Consider the following 13,020-nt stretch of genomic DNA (forward strand, 5'->3'; position numbering starts at 1 on the left):
GTCAACGTATATGTAAAAAGATTATGAATTTAAAAGACCACCTTTAGTTTTAACTTTAAGGGAGTTCAAACCTAAATTAACACCCATCCCCATAATTCACACCATGCTCACAAATCATTAAACAGCTCTATGCTAGCTTTTAAATCTGAACTGCAGAGACCGACTGCTGATTTTCTCAAAATATCAAGTACAAATATTATTCTTATTGAATGATCTGTTGTGAAGGGAACAAATGGTGTATCAAAGGACAAACACACAATAAAATGATACAAAAATGAATATTTTAGGGTGCAAACCCACTTTGCATTCATAATTTTATTTTTTTAAACTTCTTTAAAAAAAAAAGAATTTCTTAAAAAAAATAATTGAAATTAAAATACATATTGCAGGCATAGGTGACTCGTTGAGCTGTTTTCATCCATTCACACGCCTCTTTTGCCTCCTGTTCCTACATGTGCAGTGGCTACGGCCTTCGCAGACAACAACACCGACGACAACAACAAATTCAAACACGCAATTCTATTCTGAGCAAATGCTTGCCACAAAACCTTCGGCCGCAGATAAAATCATTCAGTGTTGCATATTTTGTTATAATTTATTCTGTAGATGGAATATATTGTATTTGTATCTGGTCTCTAATGAGTCCAGGCGAACTGAACACTGCAGGTCTGTTAGGGGATGTTCGGATGAGTTCAGCGGAGTTTGGGAAGGATTCACCCCTCACAACCTCTCAATGTCTCTGTATTTCTTGCGTAGGATAGAGACCTGGTCTTTGAAGAGGACGGGATCCAGACGCAACTGGGAGTGAAGGAGAGGCATGAAGCCAAACCAGCTCGTGAAAGAGTTCATGCAGGACTGACGCTGTGCAAAGTGGTCTGGGTCGGCCCATCGAGACGCCTTGGAGCCCTGAGAGAGAGAGGGAGAGAGAGGTCTGTGTATGGTTCACCAGGCAGATTATGAATGAAAGCAGGAGCATGTTACTGGAATTGGGCTGGAATTGGGCAGCACTTTAGAAGACACTGACAAACAGAGCGAACACGGAGTGTTCATTTCACGACTCAGAGAACAAACGACAGTTATGGCCTTACATTCATGAGAAACACTGTGGAAGGATGTCTAGCTGCTTGTTAAAGAAGCTTACAATGTGCTAATATAGACCTACACGCATCCAATCCCTTGGACATGCAGAGGAACATATACCAAAGACATTTTGTAACATTCATGAATTCTGTTTCATTACAGAATTTTAGAGAAATTGAGAAATCACACAGCAAAATTTGACCAATCTGACATTCTAATCAGCTAATTGACCCTTTGCAAAGACCTGCCCCCTTTCGCTACCGTTGGTACGTCCGACAAGCCATGTCGCTCTCACGCCACACATCATGTTCTCATGCAGTGAAAAATATTTTGCAGAGCAACACATGAACAGACAAGACAGCTCCAAAAAAAGGGTCAGCTTTCTGTTTTAAATAACGTTTTGAGGCTCTTTAATGTGGCGTGACAGTGTGAACCGATCATGTCTTTCTCTTTCCGAAATAAACATGAATGAACATCAGAGGGTATCTTGTTTCAACCATGGAAAAATGTTAATACACGCCATTTTTCAAGTTTAAATCCGCTGACATTACTCTACTCTCCAGTGTGGTTTGTTTGTCAGATAAAATGTCAGATTCAGCTTTATGATTGGTCAGATCACCTGTCAATCAATCTCCCAGTGAAGGGTCAATTAGAGTCTCAGCTAATTTAGCTTCTACCCAGCCAACAAAAATACTGTATGTTCTAAGAACATTTTGCTAACATTCCCATTAAGGTATGAAAATATTATTTCTGAATGATCTCAGAACATTCAAAACATTCCGTTTTTTAAATGTTTCAAAAATATTTAATTTTCTTGGTTATGTGAATGTTAGAGAAAAATATTAAGCGAATGTTCAATTTTATCATTTTGCAGACGTTATAGGAATGTTACTTTTGAATGTTCTCTCAAAAAAAGTGAAAGTGAAAAGACAAAATCCATAGACAATAATCCATGTTTTGATAAGGCTATTAAAGATGAGAAATTTCACAGAAAGTACTAAATTAAAGGAAATATATAATAAAACTGTATACATTCAGTACTGTTCAGCTGTACTGAACATTTTTAATACTTTGAAACTGTATCTTCCCAAACTTCAAACTACTTAAAAACTTATTAAACTACTGTGAAGATAAAAAGTAGTAAGCTAGCCTATGCTACAAGCTAATAACAAAAAGTAACTACATTGTACCTACAGTATTTAAGGGGGTAACAGCTTATTTTTTAAATCAGAGCAGTACATTTCTGCCACAAAACAGATTCAGTAAGGCTGACAACATTACATTTAATAATGTGACTAAAAATATGTAGTGTTTTGTAGTACCCCTTGTTGGAAATGGTAGCTTATTACTGAAAAAGCTACATTGGTCTATCAAACTACTGAAAAATGTAAAGTTACTAGGGTTATTACTTAAGAAACATTATCCAATACTGCATAAAGCCATGATTTTATTTGCGCCATTTTAGCATTGCTGGAAATAAGCAGAGGTCGGGGGAAATTAATATTTCAAATCTTTTTCTCAACACTGTTTTAATAATCTCATGTCAAGAGTCTTTTTAATAACATTTTTATATGAATATTTAAAAAAAAATGTAATGTAGCATTAGGTAATTTTTTTTTTTTTTTTTTTTTTTTGGAAAAGAATAATATGATTGCTTGAAGTAGATGAATAAGAAACAATTGAGTAAAAGATCAGAATATGTCACAGTTTTGAATAACTTTAAACTTAAAGAACTATGATATCAAGATATTTATCATATCATCTCATGACCCATATAATATAATATAATATAATATAATATAATATAATATAATATAATATAATATAATATAATATAATATAATATAATATAATATAATATACTGTATTAACATGTTCCTTATGATTCCCATCTCAATTACTCACTAATCAGCATCCATTAGACTCATAGAGATAAGATACAATTGGAAATAAAGTAAGAATGTTCCAATAGAGTATTGAGAGAGAAGGAGAGGGACAGTAGGGAGAAACAGGTGAGACAGACAGAGAGAGAAGGATAGTACTGCAACCTTGCTGTCAATCATTAATCTCGGCCTACCATGAAGACATTCATCAAACAGGCCAATACTGCTGAGTCAGATCCACACACACTCACAGCCCTGGGGCCCTCCATCCATCACACACTACACAGACGTTTCTGACCTCAATAGAGAATCACCCTGGATACACACTCGTCTATTTACAACCCATACACACACAGACTCATACCTGCTGCATCATGGTCTCCTTGTACTGTTTTTTCTGTGTGACTTTGATTGGCGGGAGTTTGGTTACTGCAGAGATGAGGAAATTCATGAGGATGTCCTCACAGTTGGCCAGCTGGTCCACCATTGACAGCAGAGACGTTGGCAGGTAGTACGTGTACAGGTGATGATAATACCTGACCAAGAAAAAAAAAAAAAAAAAAAAGGAATGCATAAAGATATTAATTAGATGACAGAAGAGACATGAAAGCAAAAAACAAGGCAAATTTTTCTGTAGGGAAGATAAAACTGACCAAATTTTTACTGTTTCATTCTGAATGCGGTTCAGAAACCCTGCCATTAAAGGGACAGTTCACCTAAAAAATGAAAACATTAATTTCTCACCCTCATGTTGTTCTAATCCATAAGACCTCTGATCATCTTTGAAATAGAAATTTCTGTACCTCCACTGAAAGTCCATTCCAAAAAAAAAAAAATTAAGCTTCAAAAAAAGTCATGAAAACTTTGTAAAAGTAATCCATATGCATCCAAATATAGTGTTTTATTCTAAGTTTTCTATGTGCATTCATCACATTGAAATCTGAATAAGAGCATAAATTAAAACTGTTCATCAAATAAAGCGATCAAGTCGCCTCAGAAGACTTGCTCAATTCATATGGATTATTTGTCTAGGTTTCATTAATGTGCATTTGTGTTTCGAAAATGAACGTAAGTCTTATGGGTTTGGAACGACACGAGGTTGAGTGATCTAACTGACTTTCTTTAGATTTATGCATTGTGCATTGGCAGAAAAAAATATAACTTAATAGAAAGTTGTTGTTTTTTTTAGATATTATCGTACACATTTATTTCATTATTTATGATTTTTTCTTCCACAACATTGTCTTTTTATACATGAAAATATGTTGTGAGTTTTAATTAAGCAAGCACCCTTACATTTTCTTGAGAAAAAGAAAAAAAAAAAATCTTATTTTATAGCGTCATTCACTTACATGGATAGTCAACCAAAAATGAATCATCATTGTCATGTTGCTCCAAACCTGTATGCATTTCTTTGTTCTGCAGATTACAAAATAACTTATTTTTAACAATATTTATAACCAGGCAGTTTTGGTTCCCGTATGGAAGTTCTTCAAAATATCTTCTTTTTTATTCCATATTAGAGAGAAATACATGCAGGTTTGGAACAACATGATGGTGAGTAAATGATTACAGAATTGAATTTTTGGGTGAACTATCCCTTTAACAATCTTGTAATTGTCTCATATTTCCATATATTCTTTTAGGAGAAACAACTTAAATGAGTGCTCCAAGAGCAACCTACAAGTAATAAAATGTTCCTCTGGGTGAGACTGTGACTATAGTCACGATATCCAGCACAGACAGAGAGGCCACCCTGCTGTGAGAACCTCAAAAAGACAGATGTTTTAATTTCTGTGAGTGACACCTACACTCTCTCTCTCTCGCTCGCTCTCTCGCTCGCCGTCCTTATTAAACCGAACCTCCTTTCCTGCCTGCAGACGTCTTTTCTGTCATTCTCTTTCCTTCCCTCTCTTTTTTCCCTCTCTCTTTGAGGGACAGCCATCAGAGCGTTCCTCTCAGCCCTGCAGGTGGCTTATCTCTCTTCACACGTTTATTTATGTCCTTTTCTCCCGCACACTTTAAGCTGGGGTCACTTTGCAGGTGGTGTGTCAGCTCGCTGACCAGTAGCAAAGCGGTTAATCTGTGTGTCGGGTGTGTGATGGGTCAGTCTGAAGGTCTCTGTGTGTGTGTGTGTGTGTGTGTGTTTTGACTGATGAGTTCAGAGACCTTCAGCTAAAACAAACTGTGAACTCCATCTCACCTGTGCCATTTATCGTTAAAATATGGCCAGTGAAGCTGTCAGACTGAACATTTATTACCTGCTTTAATATCAGCCTGTCTCTGAGCGATCTCTATCGCAGCAGGTCTCACATTCGGCTTTTACAAGCACCTGACACTGACCTCGTACCAGCCTCTTGTCCAAATTCTGTGAGAGCCGGACAAAACCTGTGACTGAAGATTCAACAAGCTGTGAATCCCTGCTGTGCTGTTGTTATAGGGTGTTGTGGATGGTGTTCAGGGTGTTTTTAGAGTGTTGCTAGGGTGCTGGATGGTGTCCATTGTGTTTTTGTGTTCTATTGTTTTGGATGTTTTTCTTTCAAACATTCAACATTCCAACATTTTTCTTTCAAAAATTCAAACAATGTAATCTCTAGGATGTTGGTTAAAGATGTAGCATAACTAACGTTACATATTCTTACAAACTTGCAAGATTTTATCATGGCTATGAGTCATAAAATTTTAATGAAATAAAAATTGTATGACTTTTAAATATTTAAAATGTTTAATAAATGGTATTTAATTAAAGTATCTAGTTTAAAACATGTTCTTCACTTAGCTGAACAAGTGTATTTATTTAACACTATTTAACCAATTTTACAGAATTATAATGTAAGTATTAATATACTCTAGACTTTAGCTGTATGTACATACAGAGCTGGGCAGATTACTTAGAAATTGATTCCAAATGACAATAAATGTAGTTAGTAATATACTATGTTACATTACACAATTTAGGTAATGTAATCAGACTACTTTTTGATTAATTTTAGATTTAAAAAAAAAAAAAGTTGTTTATCACATCGATTTAAATAGGATACTCTCATACCATATTGATATAAAAATACAATGAGTAAGAAAATATATTTCATTCATTGTAATTAATAACATGAAGTGCATTAAACATTATGTTACTTTTCCCAAAGGTTTCCCAAACTGGGGTTTGTAAATTAACTGCAGGGGCTTCATAAGTTTAATGGAAAGCTAATAATTAATTAAATCATGAAAATGGAAAAGTCATTTTAGAATAACACTTACTAAAAAAATCAAATATTTTATTTGTTTACCTTGTCATGTGACCATTAACCAACGCGAACTGTGAACATGCAAATGTGATACTTAATTATTAAAATATTTATTTTAAAATCTCAGGGTACAGTACTTCAAATAAATATGTTAGGTGAAAGATGTTCAGATGACAAAAACGGTTGGGAATGCCTGTATTATATGCAAATAAGAAAAAAGAGGAATTAGGGAGAATCAATAAATTATAAAACATTATTGCTATTGTGTGAATAATATGTAATCATGTAATTAATAAAAAAAGCAACTGTACTCCGATTCTGAATATTTTAAAATGTAATACAGTATAGTCTCATTACAAATGCTTAATTTTTGGAATCTGATTACGTAAACAGATTAAATGTAATCAGTTATTACCCATCTCTGCGTACAAATTCTCTACAGCTAAAATAATTTATCCCATATACTGTAGTCTACACTGAAACAAATTAACATAGCAGGTCTTTGAAATTACAAAAATGAAACATAGATGTACAACTAATTTATGTTTCTGTTGTGAACATGTTTTAATCAAGTAGATTACAAATGTTCATATTGAGTGTTGAATGTACACATTTCTATCACGTTGGTTGAAATTGATTGAATCTAAAACTGAAATCAATCTAACTGAGTTTTTCACTCCAGAGCAGCTGGTGGAGGTATTGCATCATTGAGAAGCAGTGGCGGCTCCAGGATTTTTTTGTTGGGGGTGCTATGGGGGGGCTAAAAAAACTAATTAAATTGAGAGAAAGTAATGAACACCTAACTTTAGCTATCAGTTTTTTTAATATATATACAGCAGCTTCAAAAAAGGCATATTTAACCTTTTTCCTGTGGTATTAAACTTCTCACTGTTATTAGTCATATAATTTAGCATTTCCAAATAATGTAGGCCTGTTACATTCTTCTTCTTATTAGGCCTATTATTAATAATTATTAGATTACTTTTATTATTAAATTACATGAAATTATGAACCCACAATAATTTCATAGTGCATCACCGCATAATACGCCATGAGGATAAAAAAATAGGCTAGCTTACTCCTCATTGAAAATATAAAAAAAAAAAACGTTGTCTCAGAGAGAATATGCGCCATTAATGCAGCGTTAAGGTCATTGCACACCGAGTCCTTATACTTTGCTGGGTCTGGGGACATTTCTGTTGCATTGCTCTCTATGGAGGTTCAGAAAGCTCATGGATTTCATCAAAAACATCTTAATTTGTGTTCCGAAGATGAACAAAGGTCTTACGGGGTTGGAACAACATGAAGGGTGAATAATTAAAGACAGAATTTTCATTTGTGGGTGAACTATCCCTATAAGATGCATGGTTAACCTTGGCAGTGAACTGTAACAAGCCCTTGCTCTATTTCAACTTATTCAGTTTGTCTTTGAATAAATGTCTTGCTGTTCTTAATCGACAGTGACAACAGTTAAGTAGGTTTATAAATGTCTTGCTGTTCTTAATCCACTTTGAGGATACATTATGTATGTGTTTGAATATGCTGCTGATACAACCTTTAAAGTGTTTTTGTTTTGATTCTTCTGTGTAATCAATTAATGGCAGCTGTGCTCAGTCCTCCATATTTGCAAATTTGCAAAGTTTGACAACTCAATACAACAAAATTTAAGTACAAACTCTTGCTTTTTGCCTTCATTGTTGTCAATGCCAGTATGCATTTTTAGATCTATGATTTTGTATTCACACATATGCACGTCTATAGTACATGTAGAGTTTACGTAAAGCAAGTTAGGTTTACACAACTCTGGTACCAGAGACATAATGACATTACAATTTTTTTATTTTGCTAATGATTGCTAATACCTTTGATTAATATTAAGATTAGCATTAAGAAATCAAGTTGGTACCCTTGACACAATGAAATCACTTTAACAGTACACAATACATTTGTGTAATGGCAATCAGTAATGACAAATAATATATTGAATCAACATGATTATTTTAAGTAGTCTTAACGTGAATTAAATATTTTGGTTTGGCAAGCAATAATTCATTGGGAAAAAGAGGACAATTATGTCAGTTGAACACATTCTGATCATGTACAACCGATGTACACATTAAAATTAAGTAAATTCAAAGTATTTTTTTTTTCAGTGTAGTGGTTCTCGGCCAGGGGACAGGGGCCCACTAGGGGGCTCAGAAATCCAAATGAATAAAACAATGGTTCTCAATCTTTTTGACGTATTGTCCAACACAATATTTAAAGGCCCACCAATATAAGGTGATATACTTCCAGCGTTGCTTCTGCAAAGCTATTATTTACCAACTTTTTTATGAGCAGAAACTGGCAGTATTGTCACAAATAACTGTTTATTACACCAAAAGTTCATATAAATATGAAGGAAAATCTAACCTTTACCCCGGTAACCCTAAAGGCTGGAATGAATGCTATAGTAACCAGAGTGTACCAGAGCCAATTGTGTCTTTTCATGATGAAAGATGAATTCACATTGAGATCACTAGAGAGAGACAATAGAGAAATACTTATGTGCTAGGTTTCAGAGAATTTTACTCAGTCTAGATTTATGTGGAACTTGACTATTCTTGATATATCATTTGTATTTCAGAGTTATATTTAACAAGCTACAGAAACAAATCAGTTGTTTCTTTCCTCAGGGAAATCAAAACAAAAATTTTACAATAGTTTGATCTGACTTTGTGTACTGATTTCAATTGTTTATAATAAACATTTTTACACTCATGGATGACAGTGCTTTTGCCTCTAAAAGCTTTGTGATTGTAAGAAACAAATCCATCATTAAAGCCATTTTAACCATCACTTCTCTGCCAAAATATGAGTCCATAATCCATTTAAAAAACAAAAAAAGAATCCACTGCAGTCAAAAAAATGTTGATATGCGATGACAACTCCATCCCTTGTTGTATTATTCACTAAAAATTCTTTATCGTTCCTCTCAAATGTCATGTGCCCTTCATGCATACACAAGACAAGCATTAATAGCATTTGAAGTCAGACCTGGCTCTATGGATCTTCACCAATAGTTGAATATTCAGTTAGTGTTATTTTTTGGTTATTGTGTATGTAATGCCCTGTGAAGAAGCTAAGCAAGTAAGCAGATTAAAATAAGCAAAGGATTTTGCTTATTTTTGTAAAGGATTAGTAAACTCAGCTAATCAGGTTGTATTAGCTATGGCAAACTGACTACAGATATTTTCAGATGACACACCCTTTAATCCACAACTGTTCCTGGGTCTCTGAAACAATTGGAGCAAATGAAACAAGAACTAAAGTTCTTTGCAAAAAGTTTCATACATTTATTTCTGCCTTTCTTTCATTCTTTCCTCACTTGCTGTTTTTATGGAAACCATGAACTTCAAGGTGAATAAAAAATATACACTTTATTGCTATTTTAGTTTAAGAAAAATTATGCAATTATTGTGAGTTTTGTGAAATGACAACAGTAAAGCTTTTAACTGCCTTTCCTCTGTCTCCAACAAATGACAGACTGGAAATCATTCATGGAGAGTTTTATTCATGAATAAGAGGAAGGCCTCAGGAACAATCTAAGTTTTGTGCGACTGCCATTAAAAGGTGAAATGCAACAAACCTGTGTGAATGTCGGAGATAGTGGAAAGGTGCCTTACTGCGACTGTACTATTTTAATTTGCTTATGTCAGTACATCCACGTGCATTCTTTTGTCAGCATGTAGGAAATACTGCTGCTGCAGTTGCACATATATGAAATAACCCCCATATATAAAATAAATGTCTATACAGGTGGAGCTGGGGAAGGTGGAGGGTTTCTGAAGCACACTGCAACTGCTACAGCAAGAACTAGCCAAGTAATTGAATGTTGAGCAGCAAGGTCATAGGCTGCTGATGTGAAAAAGCAATCAGCTGTGCAATATGAATAATGATGTGTATATATCAGATTTAGTTGGAACCTATCAGCCTGTACCATCTAGAGTTTCCTGACAGAACTTTGTATTTAATTAAAAATCAATTTATAACAATTAAGCGCTACAGATATTCTGCCACCCTGTGGCTAGGCAAATAATTTAATGCTTACTGTTAGCACATGCTAATTGTTAGCCGGCAATGTTTTGTTGAAAAAAAAAATAGAAATAGAAAAATAGAATAGAAAAAATTCAGCAAAAGAAAAACAAGTGCTCTTGAGGTCAGTTTTGTGTTGTCTGGAGATTACCTGTGGTAGAACGCAGCTCCTGTGAGCACCATGGAGTATTCATTGGTCCATTTAGAGGTATAACCCCACCTCCCCTTCCCACTGTCCCAGTAATGGCTGCGTGCTGGGTAGCCTACAATCCGATCTGGAAAACTTTGCCAAACGATGAAGGCGAAATCCACCTGCAAACCCAGAGAAGACAGAGGTGCAAAATTTGGATTACATAACTATTTCAGAAGGTGAGTACAATAAAAGACAGATTATTATTTTTGGTTAAACTATTCCTTTAAGAACAAAGATATTATGTTCATTTTCATTATCTCTTCAGACTACAGATAAAACCAAAGTGAACACACTGCTTAAGAAACTCAGAAGAGGAGATTAAAGAAGTAGAATTAACAAAAGCAACATTAGCTCTTTTGATAGTCTGTTAAAAGAACTGACATGGGCTCACTTTCACTGAGATAAATTATCAAAGGAGCCAATGAGAGCTAAAAGAGAACAAGCCTTTTCTAGCTCAGCTCTTTATTTAGCCTTGGATTTTCTAATGCCTTCAGACATGCTTCAGCGTCAACACAACTGACTTGTCTGCATGCAGGGGATGAGAGCAGTTCTTGATCTGTCAAAGTCAGCGTGTGCACATATTAAAAAATGAACCCGCAAATCAGAGGAAAAGGTTGCAAACGTCCCCCTTAATGTTACAATAGATTAATCGCTGCGTTAGCAGCGGACTCGGAGCCAGATTTATGACATCATGCAAATAACGTGGCCTTAAGGAATTTCAGCTTTAAGGCGCATCACTCCAGCAATACATTGTGGGTGACACACTGAAATTCGCTCCATTCATTATGTGTACCGGACCTTGATTATGGATGTGAGCGAGTGGGAAAGATGAATGGCAGGAGGAGTCACGAATGCTTGGTCTGAGATGAACAGAACACACAAATAGCTCACAAATGAGTTTAACTTATTTCATTTAGCAGTGTGTTAAAAGGAGAATCTGAAGTGTTCAGTGTGCAAAATTAAAGTGCAGTCCATGACATTTTGGTGGAAGGTCGAAGGCAAAAAAGGTCCATTGTCAATACTGTGAATTCATGAATTCATTAAGAATACATGAAGTAATTCTTAATTAATAGCCACAATATCTATTTTTACTGCATGCCATGTGTGAGGCTCTGTAGATTTCTGTTGGTTGTCACTGCAAATTTGCATGACCAATTTGAAGATGACACAAAATCTGTCTCTTCTAATTCTAAGTACATTGTGGTAATATGTTTATATGAATTTACAATGACGAGACATGAAAAAAAAAAAAAAACATAGCTTCTACACTGCAGGATGGCAACAGAATATGATGCAACAAAACTAGAATGTTTTCTTAATCAAAGACATACTTTGATTTAAGCATTAAAGCATTAAAATTATGTATTTCGACAATGTTGAGAAGGTACATACTTTTGAGATTATAGTGAAATATCCCAACACTGGGACATCTTGGATTTTTGGGACTATGAAACTATGGCTTTCTAAGATACAAGCTAATGGAGTTAGCAACAGATCTTTTTTTCTGGCTTCAATCCATCGGTTGTTGATTGGAAGGAGCCAGATCTGAATTAGAGGTCTTCTCGGGTCCACTTGGATCCGAAAACCCGAGGTCAGACCCGAGACCCGAACAGGTTTGGGTCCAAAACTTCTACGAGTGCCACTGACACGGGTCGGGTTCGGTATTAGCAGCCTCAGGTCTCGGGTAATTAAAATAAATATGCTTTTCCCAAATGGACCCGATTAGACCCAAATTCTTTTAAACTTTCCCGGATGCGTAGCCTACTTGTGTGTTCATATTAAGTTCATTTTTGAGAAACGCATGTAAAAAAGGAACATACGTTTGTAACCTCAGAAATTCATCTTATAGATATGAGAACCATCAGGAAATCCACTCACTTCATTACGCTGCGTGTCAATGCAAGGCTTTTGTTTTTTTGTGTGCAGAAGCCCTTCACCGGAGATGAGGTACGTAAATAACGTTGCAGACAAAACTAGCAAATCCATGATTTATTAACCTATCGATTTAATTTTTATGAAACTATCACGTTCATATTTCAAATCCACTGGTTATAACTGAAAGCCAAACTCAGAAATAATATCCATCAGGCAGGCAAAGATAGGCTAATAAATAAGTAAATAAAATGAATGAAAGTAATGGAGCAGTGGCCAAATCAGTCAGCAGGACACCGGTATTTTTCCGGACCGATGCGGGACTGCAGGCTGTGCACACGTCAATGCCGTTTACGATCGGGTCCAGTCGGGTTCGAAAATAAATGCGGTCGGGTTGGACTCGGGTCTAATTTCATCGGGTCTGTCTCGATCGGGTCGGGTTTATCTTTTAAAAAAATTATTTGGGTAAGAAGTGATTCGGGTCAATTCGGGTCGGATTTTAGGACCCGAGAAGACCTCTAATCTGAATGTAAACTTGCCATCAATTGTAATAATGGGGCAGAATTTAAAGGGTTAGTTCACCCAAAAATGAAAATTCTGACTCAGAGAGCTCTCAGATTTCATCAAAAATATCTTAATTTGTGTTTTGAAGATGAACAAAGGGCTTACATGT

General features: G+C 35.3%; 1 protein-coding gene across 2 annotated transcripts in view; it reads right to left on the bottom strand.

Annotated features, from left to right (window-relative positions):
- LOC131527582 (exostosin-1) overlaps positions 1-13,020 on the bottom strand; it is a 354,500-nt gene that overhangs the window by 15,808 nt on the left and 325,672 nt on the right. The window contains exons 10-12 of one of the 2 annotated variants that reach the window (XM_058756794.1): positions 10,434-10,594; positions 3,328-3,499; positions 296-906 (exon numbers count right to left, since the gene is read on the bottom strand). In XM_058756794.1, coding sequence (XP_058612777.1) covers positions 721-906; positions 3,328-3,499; positions 10,434-10,594 — 519 coding nt within the window. In that variant the 3' untranslated portion in view covers positions 296-720. Of the gene's footprint in view, positions 1-295; positions 907-3,327; positions 3,500-10,433; positions 10,595-13,020 lie in introns of those variants that run through there. The other variant, XR_009267686.1, reaches the window with a different exon arrangement.

This window comes from Onychostoma macrolepis, chromosome 20 (genome assembly GCF_012432095.1).
Source record: "Onychostoma macrolepis isolate SWU-2019 chromosome 20, ASM1243209v1, whole genome shotgun sequence".
In the NCBI taxonomy this organism is placed as follows: domain Eukaryota; kingdom Metazoa; phylum Chordata; class Actinopteri; order Cypriniformes; family Cyprinidae; genus Onychostoma; species Onychostoma macrolepis.